The 11,264-nt window shown below is 33.1% G+C and overlaps 1 protein-coding gene across 2 annotated transcripts; it reads left to right on the forward strand.

Annotated features, from left to right (window-relative positions):
* The first annotated feature begins 763 nt into the window (after window positions 1-763).
* On the forward strand, window positions 764-9,761 carry LOC105776837 (serine/threonine-protein phosphatase 5). Of its 2 annotated transcripts, none has more exons than XM_012599772.2 (13): window positions 764-919; window positions 1,337-1,485; window positions 1,690-1,859; window positions 1,942-2,013; window positions 3,025-3,175; window positions 5,553-5,661; window positions 5,741-5,858; window positions 6,181-6,328; window positions 6,718-6,966; window positions 7,634-7,759; window positions 7,880-7,980; window positions 9,005-9,079; window positions 9,191-9,761. In XM_012599772.2, exons 2-13 carry the CDS (start codon window positions 1,407-1,409, stop codon window positions 9,248-9,250), a joined length of 1,458 nt encoding a protein of 485 aa, XP_012455226.1. In that variant the 5' UTR covers window positions 764-919; window positions 1,337-1,406; the 3' UTR covers window positions 9,251-9,761. The 2 variants fall into 2 exon arrangements, with proteins under 2 accessions (XP_012455226.1, XP_052478018.1); XM_052622058.1 differs by having other exon boundaries at window positions 789-919; window positions 1,393-1,485.
* Window positions 9,762-11,264: the final 1,503 nt, after the last annotated feature.

Raw genomic sequence — 11,264 nt, forward strand, 5'->3', positions numbered from 1 at the left:
AGATTTAGAGTGGAATCCATCTAATTAAGAGCCTTTAGGGGTGCCATTTTAAAAAGAGCCAACTAAATTTGGTCAGAAGAAATATTGGACTCAAGCATCCCAATTATAGGCTCAGTAAGCTTCGAAAAATGTCCATAAAGAGGAAACTGACAAAGATGGGGTCCATCAACTGTGTATAAGGTCTAGAAATAAGAAATGGCCTCAACTTTAATTACATCTAATCATAACACTACTTCTGCATTAGAAAGTTTGAGAGTGACTATGCATTTTTGCTTTATTCTTGCCATTGTATGACTGTAAACAAATTTATTCCACTTTTTCACAATTTATACCAAATTATGTAAAGTATACGACAATTGAACCTAAAAGCTTGAGTTAAATTTAACAAGTTTGCTAAAGGATTCATACTTAAGCTAGCTGTCCACAAAGTTTAGTAATTTATCACGTTGGGAGTTTAAACCAGAACGTTATTTAATACAACACTCTTCTTTTACATCAACACATGTTAAACAAAGCTAAAAAGTGTTACTTAAAACCTAGAACAATTTTTCAAAAATTAAGTAATTTAACATGTAATGTAACCTATTAAACAAGTCATGATAGAACTCCCGTGCTTTCTATACAATTCATTCTTAGCAAAAAAGATATTAATAAAATTTTTTACCATGCGCAGTGAATAGAAGTTTCCTGATTTCTCTCCGCAGGGAAAACAAAATTTATTTTCCAATCAAATCAATCCATAAATAGAAATACAATAAAATATAATAAATAAAAAATAGGTTGGAAAAAGAAAATACAAGTTGTTCTGGTTTTATCTAGGGTTTCCCTTTCAGCCAAACTAATAAAAACTCCATTTTCTCTCGCTCGACAGTCAAAGCTCAACTACAGCTGATTTTTTTTTTTATCTTCTATTTTCCAGGTAACCTTCCTTCTTCCTCCTGAATCTACACTTAGGTCTCCCTCAATTCTTCGCTAACCCTACAACTCTTAACTTTTATTTCTATTTTGCTTTTGATTGTTCGCTTATGCTTGAAATTTCTGTCTTTCAATATGAAGTTTTGAATATCCTAGCATAGAAGATATGAATAATTTCTTTAAGTTGTATTAGCTTTTTTTTCCAGTTGTATGTGCATGTTATTTTTTTTTATTAAAATTTTGATGATAATTTTAGATTTGTTATTTCTTAAGTGTGTTTTAGGTATTGTTATTTTCGAAGTTTTTCTGATACTTTTGTTATGGATGTTAGTTACTACATAGGATGCTCTTGTTTCAGAAGATGCAAGCATTGTCGTCTTGCTAATGTGTTGTTTGTTTAATGTTGTCGTGGATGATGCAGAGGTTTGTGAGAAGAAAATAAGCTTTTCACTAATATTTTAACTTGATTTAACCAAGTTGATAAAAAGGTTATGCCCAGTATGGAAAATGAAGGTTCTGACGTCTCACGAGCTGAAGAAATCAAAAACCAAGCTAATGAAGCATTTAAAGGTACCAATGTAATGAGCATGTAAATCTCAGTATCACAGATATTGATTTTGTTTTGTCGAATAGTGATTGGGTTAAAGTGTTTGATTCTGCATAGAGAAAGTGCAGACTGTAGATAGTCAAATGCATGTATGAGGATTATGATAGTGATGCTTGCAATTTCGTTGTGTTCAATTGTGCTGAAGCTCTCGATTTTCTTTTATTCAGCACACAGATATGGTCAGGCTATTGACTTGTACACGCAGGCGATAGAGCTAAATAGTCAGAATGCAGTGTACTGGGCCAATCGCTCACTTGCTCACACCAAATTGGAAGAGTATGGTAGTGCCATACAGGATGCTACTAAGGCAATTGAAGTGGATCCTAAATATTCAAAGGCATGCTTTATCTACTGAAGTGATTCAGCCTCTTATGCAGTATATATTTTTGTTCTTGTTCTGATGGTTTTCTAACTTACAGGGTTATTACAGACGAGGTGCAGCTTATCTTGCCATGGGGAAGTTTAAGGAAGCACTAAAGGATTTTCAACAGGTGCTGGGGTTGTAATATTTCAAAAAGATGTTTGTTTCATTGTCTTTGTTTAACTTCTTTCATTCAGAGGTTGCTATTGTCTGTAATTATTTCTCATGAATCTTTTTTACATGTCTTTTAATTCATTAATAATTGTAGCAGGTTTTTGCCCTTCTAATAATAATGTTAATTTTATTAGAAACTCTCTTTCTTTTTCTTTTCCTTTTTACACCTAGGGCTTGTTGTAGAATGTTTTTTCTGTTTAAGACGAGATTAACAAGTTATTTCTCCTTCTAGTATTAGAGATTGTATGGGGTGGTGAGATGTGCTTGGTAACTCTAGATTTGAGATAACTTTACCAGTCTTATCATGTTCTCTATTTTATGAGTTGCATGTATGCATACATTTGCTTTTGAGTGAGAAAACCTTATGATGTTATTTCTTGTTTTACCTGAGATATACTGCAATGTTCCTATGCAATTAATACACTCATTGCAGATGGATCCACCTTTCTTACATCATCCTGTCTAAGATTGGTCTAGTGTTAGAGATTGAATGGGGTGGTGAGATGTGCTTGGTAACTCTAGATTTGAGTAACTTTACCAGTCTTATCATGTTCTCTATTTTATGAGCTGCATGTATGCATACATTTGCTTTTGAGTGAGAAAGCCTTATGATGTTATTTCTTGTTTTACCTGAGATATACTGCCATGTTCCTTTGCAATTAATACTCATTGCAGATTGATCCACCTTTCTTACATCATCCTGTCTAAGATTGTTCTAGTGAAATTTATGCCTAGAGAAGTTACATATGGTTTTTTGGCTGATTTCATTTAAGGACCTGGAGGAGGGTTCTTGCTAGTGATGCCTATTTCCATAGATTCTATTCTGTCTTAATTCCCCTTGCTTACTTTGCATCTATTGTTGATGCCTTATTTTTCCTCTCCCATGAAATTCATATAATTGCTCTACATTAACATGTGACATATGGTTTGTGATGTCTGAAATATATTTTCCTCCCTCTGTAATCAGGTCAAAAGGATTTGTCCCAATGATCCTGATGCTACCAAGAAATTAAAGGAGTGTGAGAAAGCGGTAATGAAATTAAAATTTGAAGAAGCGATTTCTGTACCCGAGTCGGAGAGGCGTTCTGTAGCTGACTCCATAGATTACCGCACCATCAGTATTTTCTTCTTCCCATTATTTCTACCATTTATTTCCGAACTTTATGTTTTTTTTTGTCTTCTAGAAATGGTCTTCCACATTAATATGATATTCATTAGGGCTGCTATTTCTTGTTTGTATCTATGGGTGATTGAAAATTTTAATAGGATGTCAAAATATCTACGGGCAGGAGGCATATAGTATGTTTCTCTTTTCTTCTAAGAAAAAAGGAACCTGGTTTGTTTGAAATGAAAAATATCATTTAGGAATAATTGTGAATCTTTCTGTGTCATTTGTTGGTATAATTTGTGAGATAATGTGCAGTTAAGCTCTTTTTTTTTGCTAAGTTTCAGTGCCTTCTGATGTTATCACTTTACCTTTTTATCCTCTTATTGCAACATCATATTTCCTAGGGAGAAACTAAGAAGTGTTCTTTACAAATAAAGCAATGAATTGCCTAACAGTTAGTGCAGTTAAATATTTTTCAATGCAGCTTGTGACCTAATACTATTTATGTTGTTCAGTCTGGAACATGTCATCATCTTGGTGATTGATTCACTATGTTATATACATCTGGTATGTGTTATATATTGTGGGAAAATTGAGATAGTAAAAGGTAACTGTACTGCAAAAGCTGTTAATTCATATAACTTTCATTGCTAGCCTTATTATCTGTTTATGGATAAGCGAAATGGGTTTTAAATATTTGATAATGTTTTGTTGTATCAAGGCTGATTTATTATTATTATTATATGAAATTGTGGTCTTTTGGTCATATTGATAAAATATGGCATTGAGCTGAATCCTCTTGAAATTTATGATCATCACTCTCCAAGTATCATAGTTTTCCTGATTTACTACTTTAGGTTGTACTTGTGTCATTTATGTTTTGGTAATGTACAGGGAAGGAAATTAGTCATGGGAGAGTTATCTTGTGATGATATCAAGTTATACATGATTAGTTATTTTTTCTTTAATGATAAGTCCTTTTTGTGTGTGGAGGAACTTGCCATATTGTTAATCAACATTTATATTAACATATTGCATCATGATAGGGACAGGTCCCATTTCACTTTCCATGTGCGCCCAGCTTCAGTGGCATTTGTGGCAGCGCTAGTCACAAATGGTGGGGCAGCAGTTGCCATAAGTGTGGAAGCAGTAGTGCTAGTGGTTCTAGGGACATGGTGGTGGGGTGAATCCACTGGTAGTGGTGTCTTTACTTAAGAGTTAAATGCTTGACTTTGATCTGATAGTTTGAGCTCAAAGTAAAATGTTGAAGTACTGAACAAGTCAATCTCACATGTTTAAATAATCAATCTGCAGAAGTAAGATGGTGAATTCACTAAAAAGATGATACATTTCCACTAGGAACTTAGAAAGAATATTAATTGAAAGGGTACCGGCTATCCTGTATTTTCATAAGGCAGAAGGGAGAGATTAAAAATCTTGTGCAACTATTTAGAATTCCTTGATGCAATCATTGAAGCACGGGAAATTGGGAATACTTTTCTGGTTTTCTTCCCTGTGAAAATGTACGTAAATGTTAGTAACATACTGACTGGTTGGCAGTGGATGTTTCCTTTTATTACATCTGTAATATTTTACAGAATAATATCTGTGCTGATTTTTTTTCTACTTTAGTGTTTAGTTTAGGCAAGAAGTTCTGACACCAATTTGCTTAAAGACTAAGCTCAATGCCAGTATTAAATGTTCTGTTTAGTTTTGCTTCTTATCTCTCCCTCGTTTTAACTCTGAACCAGTGGCTGGATGATGTGATAGTAGATTATATTTGAAAACCTTAGCCCATAATGAACATGGGATTTGATTCCGAGTTGTTCATTTATCTAGCAAGGGGCTTGTCTGCTAGTTTATTCCTATATTGTTCCTGACTATTGTTGCATAAGTTCTATAATGTAATAGGGAATAGTTATTGATCTTGAAAAAAATTATAAATTGAATACGGAATTTGAACAATTGTAAGCTTTCAAAACTATGACATGCTCAATTAACAAAAGATCAAATTTAGGACTTTGAGGATGTATAAGTGCAGTACATATGTCTGAGAGAAAGTATTCTATTTACTTTTTACAGTGTGTATAGAATGGGTTTATGTTGAAAGAATTTGGAGTTTAATGTAGCAATTCATTCTTGCATCAGAAAGAGGTTAATGCATTATCATTTACTTTCTAATATGTAAGCTGCATATAAGCTTTTAACTTATACTGATTAGCATTCATATAAATACAGATAAAGCATTCTGTAAAACTTTGAAAGTAAATTGCTCATCAGTTTTGAAAGCACTGAATATTTTAGCTTGCTCTCTTGAATTGTTGAAAGTATCTTAAAAATAAATGTCTTTTGTGCATTAATGGCATTGCTTTTTTTTTTTGTTAAAGAGGTGGAGCCACAATATTTAGGGTCAAAAATAGAGGGAGATGTTGTTACTTTGGACTTTGTTAAGAAAATGATGGATGACTTCAAGAACCAAAAGTGTTTGCATAAAAGGTTTGTTTAGTAAATGCAGTTATGGATTCTGTTCTTGCTATATTACTAGCTTTTTTGCTAAATAATATTATTGGTACAGATATGCATTCCAGATTGTCTTGCAAATGAGAGAAATGTTGCAGGCTCTGCCCTCTCTTGTAGATATTAATGTTCCTGATGGCAGTCTTTTAACTGTGTGCGGTGACGTGCATGGTCAGGTAATTTCACGCCTTGGTAATCATTATCAAAGCTCTAACTCTAGCAACTGCACATGATTCATATGCTTTTGCCAAATAAGGTAATTAACAGAGTCTAAAGTGGACTTAGTGCACTTTAAGACTTGGTGATGCATATAATGTCGCCATCCATTAATGTTAGATGCAAGTAGCTATCATGCTTTCTTGAGTAACTAAATTTTACAGCTATGATAATATAGCTAACATTGTGGAATAATTACTATGCTTCATTTTATTGCTTATGCTTTTGCTTTCTTTTAGTTGCTTTTGTTTATTAAAGTGTTATTGTTCCATTTTCTTGTAGTTCTACGATCTGATAAATATTTTTGAGCTTAATGGTCTCCCTTCTGAAGAGAATCCATATCTCTTTAATGGTGACTTTGTTGATAGAGGATCTTTCTCTGTGGAGGTCATCCTCACACTATTTGCATTCAAGTGCATGTGTCCATCAGGTGAACTCTACTTCTGACATTCTCTGCCTCACATTTCCTCCTTGGCCTTTACATGAATTGCATGGTCCTTTTTTCCTGTTTCTCTCTTGTCCCTTTGCAGATAATTTCTAATATTTTAGATGCATCTTTTCTCTTTTTTGTGCTTAAACCAAATTGTCATTGGAGTATTAAGGTGCTTTATTGAACACTTCTTTTAGGTTATCTCTATCTAAATTGATCTTCATGATCTTGATCGGAGACTCCTATATCAATCTTCTTGATAGGGCACTCCCTAAATTGATGATCTTGATTGGAAGATCTCTAAACTGATCTTCGGGACTTGTTACCTATTGGTATGATATATATAATCTTGGTTTAACTTTTTTTACATCTAACTTGGGAATTTTCAGCTATTTACCTTGCTAGAGGGAATCATGAGAGTAAGAGCATGAACAAAATCTACGGCTTTGAGGGCGAGGTCAGGTCCAAGCTGAGTGAGACATTTGTGGAACTCTTTGCGGAAGTATTCTGTTATTTGCCTTTGGCTCATGTAATAAATCAGAAGGTCTTTGTCGTTCATGGAGGCCTTTTCAGTGTTGATGGGGTGAAACTCTCTGACATTAGAGCAATAGATCGATTTTGTGAGCCTCCTGAGGAAGGTAAACTGGAAAACTGTGTTTTTCCTTTACTTCTGAAGATTCTGTTATGCTCGGTACTAGTTCATATATTATGCGTTGACTATTGATTTTTCTTCTGTTAAAGTTTTGCAACTATGTTGTCAACATTTATTTGTTCATACTTTTTTAGTTTGGATATGGATGTTTCTCCACTACAATCCAAATTTTTATCTATATAATATAAAAATTGTGACATAGGAGGTCTGAAATTTTTTTGAAGACTATGATGCCCTTTTTAAGCTTAGATATCCTTTCCACCTTTAGAAAAAATATTCTAGTAAAATTTAGTGAGAGAAAATTTTTCTTCTTCTAGATTGAATTGAATGGGAATGAAACTTTTGTTAAGGTTAAAACTCCGTATTACTTTGGCTCTCTATTTCTAATAGTTTTTAGGATTAAATTATGATTTTACTTTATTACTATGTAGTCTACCTAAATAATGATTTTTAATATGTAACTTTGTCATTTGTAATCAGTATAATACTTGATAAATAATCCAATTCACATGTAAAATGCAAATGAAAAAGCAGTCATCTAAAATTGCTATGTATGAAGAAGTTGAAACAAATTTAGGAGCAAAAAGATAGTGTTAAATAATAATACTACGCTTTTGACTCTATGTCTCATGGTTCTTTGCTGATTTTGTCAGGGTTGATGTGTGAATTGCTTTGGAGTGATCCACAACCTTACCCAGGACGAGGGCCTAGCAAGAGGGGAGTGGGTCTTTCTTTTGGTGCAGATGTGACAAGGAGATTTTTGCAGGATAACAATCTAGGTATTTATCTGATAGTTTGTGTGTGCGTGTATGTGTTTTATATTATTTTATTTTATAGTGAAAAGGTGAGGGGGGAGAAAGAAAGAAATTGATGTTGGTGATATTATGCTTAATTGGCAGATTTAGTAGTGCGATCTCATGAAGTAAAAGATGAAGGTTATGAGATTGAGCATGATGGTAAACTTATTACTGTTTTCTCTGCACCAAATTACTGTGATCAGGTAATTGAATCTCAAATTTCTACTTCATAATTTTATCCTCTGGTCTTGTGTAATAATCTCATATGGATATTAATGTACATAAAAAGTTGCTTGTGTCTGTCATCTTGCAAAATTGGTTTTTAGATTAATTTAACTGTTTATCATTAGCAAGTTAGTATCAATTGTTTGCTATAATAAGTTGCATCATCTTTTTGTACCTCTCTTAATCTTGGATCAAGTTGTTTTAGAGAACCAGAAAGATAATGGCAGATTATGGTCAAATATTGAAAAGCAATTGAGGTGGAAGTATGAAGCTTATCAGTCTGGGTTTATTGGTTGGGGATAGCTGCATGTGTATGCTTCTGTTCTTTGAAACCTGCATCATAGTCATTGTCAAATGCAATGTGTCTGTTGTCCGGTGCACATGTTTCTTCATTTTATGGTCATTTTGAAGTACATTGCAATATTGAATGGTTTCAGGCATGTGGTCTTTCACAAGTGCAATATGTGTGTGTCCTCCAGTTCATGAGTTCCTCCATTTTATTCTGTAGTTTACTGTCATTTTCAAGCACACTGCAATATTAAATAGTTTCAGGCATAGTGTCTGGAACATCAAGTTTCCACTAGTATTTTGGTTATGTTACTGAAGTTACTCGGATTGGGTGTGAGTGTATGACATGGGTATGTCCATATTCTTAAAGCTTTTTCTTGTATTTGGGGAGACTTGGGTGGGTTATAATCTCATACCAATGTTTGGATGTGTCGGATATGGGTATTTGAATTAAAATAAAGAGTCGAAGCAATAGGATATTACTTTTAAGAGTAGTATAATTTGTTATAGAAAATTTAATGTTAGAATTTTGTATGAGATTTGGCCTTTTCCAACTCCACTGCCTCCTCACCTGTGCTCTCCTCCAACACTTACTATCCTTTAGGTCTTTCTTTTGATCATTCTGTTTGAAGTTGAAACAGAATTATTAGGTTGGAAGTTGTATTTATATAATATTTTGTAGTCTAATACAAGTCATTGGACGGTTTGTTTCAGATGGGTAACAAGGGTGCATTTATTCGGTTCGAAGCCCCTGATTTAAAGCCAAATATTGTTACATTCTCAGCTGTGGTTAGTAATTTGTGTTGCTTTTATTATTGTTTACCTATTGTTTTCCTACTAGAAAAAGACCGTGAATGAAAGCTTTGACTGACTTGCTTCGATGTCTGATTTGCTGCACAGCCTCACCCTGATGTCAAACCGATGGCTTATGCCAATAACTTTCTCCGAATGTTCCAATAGTGATGCCCTACATCTTTCTCAGTGAGTAGTAATGCTCCAATCTCGTATGAATTAGGTTTTTGCTATAAAATCTCTATACTGCTCTGTAGCTCAATTGTTCGCTATACGATGTTTCTCTACTGCTCAGTGGGTGGTATGAATTTTTTTTCGGGATACAATGTCTGTTCACGGGTTGATGCTAAGTTTGTTCCTGTCCAGGGGGCAGCTGGCAAAGTGGTAAATGTTGATAACTGCCCGTTATGGTTTTTTTATGTTATTGTTTCTTTTTAGTTTTAAGAATTTCAGGCTGGGGGTTTTAATCTAATCCAATCCAAAGGCCAGTTCAAGTTGGGCAAAAAAGCCAGTAAAAGATTAAAAAAAAGAAAAAGAAAAAGAAAGAAGATACATCTCCTGGTATTGGCAAAGATTCTGCTGGTCGCGTTGTAAAATAGACAACTCTCTATTTTTGTATACATGTGTCCTAAAATACTTAGAAATTTTTCAATAAATTTGTGTAGTTTTTCTTGTTGAATCCCTTGGCTGCCGTTTTCTTCTTAATTAGAAAGCTTCCCAAATCATGCAGACTTAACCAAGTTTAACAGATACTTAAATAGGCTTTTAATATTTGTCCAATCTAGTTGGTTTATGTTGGTTCATTTTTTTCAATGTTATCTGAGTCTCAGTGTAATATTCCATAATTGTGCATTTATTTTATTAAATTTTAATTCTCTTTTAATGTTCCTATTATTATATTATATAATTTTTGTTTGGCATAAGTTACATAACAGTTTTTTTTTTTTTATCTTTATGAAATAAATATTTGGTATATTGTCAGTAGAGTTTTTCTTTTATTTAAGTATAGTCATGGGGTGAACAAGTGTTTTATCAAAAGTAAAGTAAAATATTAAGAAATAAATATTTTTAAAAAGGAGATACAATAATTTTTAATACTGTATTCATTAATTATTAACAAACTATATTATGAAATTAATATAGTGATATCTTTCAAAATTTCTACTTGAATGGTAACATTATATATTATTTATTAATTGAAGTTTTAAATCTATAAAGTTATTGATTTTAATTGAATAAACTAAAAAAAATGTTCTTTTTATAATTAAATATTTTAATTAAATAAATATATCTTTAACTATAAAATCTCAGTGGTGGCAATTTGAGGAGTTTCTGAGGGAAAATGACAATCCCTTGATGGTTGTATCATCAATGATTCAGATGAAGAGGATTCTGAATCTTCTGAGTAATCACTCTCTACAAAACTTTGGATTGCACATATTGACTGATCGTTTGGTTCATCATCAATGGAGAATAATGACCCAATATCATCTTCTTCAGTTATCTTAATTCCCGATTTCTGCTGGATTTGTCTGATCATCTTTGCTCCTTTTTTGTTCTTTGGACAATCTTTTGCAAAGTGACCTTTTTTGTTGCAGATGTAACACTTTGTGGATTTTCTTTTTTTGGAGAATTTCTTCTTCTTTTTGAGATATCTCTATCGGTATTTTCTTTTGGGAATTGATCTTGAAAGCTTTCTTTCCTTTCAGAAATGCTTCTTCTTCTTTGTGGGACAATAACATGATTTGTCTTCCTTGCCACATTTAATTTTGAGGTGTGAGTCAGTACAGGCTTTGTCTATCCTTCTGTCACCATGAAGATAATCCTTAAAAACTTTTCTTCTGTTGCAAATGTCTTCAAGAGCAATAAATGTTTCTTGTTGGATTTCACCCATGGTCAAATTGAGGATATTTTTGTTTTTCCTGTAAAGATTTTGATTAATCGCAACTTGGATAGGGTCTGGAAGAGATGCAACAACAGCTTGCTTCAGACTTGGTCCTGATCCAAGGGCATAAAAAAGCTTCATCATAGCATAAAAATGCTTAGATAAGTCTTTTTTCTGGTAGGAGCAACATTTCCTTTTGAAGAATTCTCGTCTTTTGAGTGTTAGTAGATCATCAGAATTACCAATAAAATAACTATGGATAATCCTTATGGCTCGAGAAAAATTTGTTAACACCAA

Source organism: Gossypium raimondii, chromosome 10 (assembly GCF_025698545.1).
Source record: "Gossypium raimondii isolate GPD5lz chromosome 10, ASM2569854v1, whole genome shotgun sequence".
NCBI lineage: Eukaryota > Viridiplantae > Streptophyta > Magnoliopsida > Malvales > Malvaceae > Gossypium > Gossypium raimondii.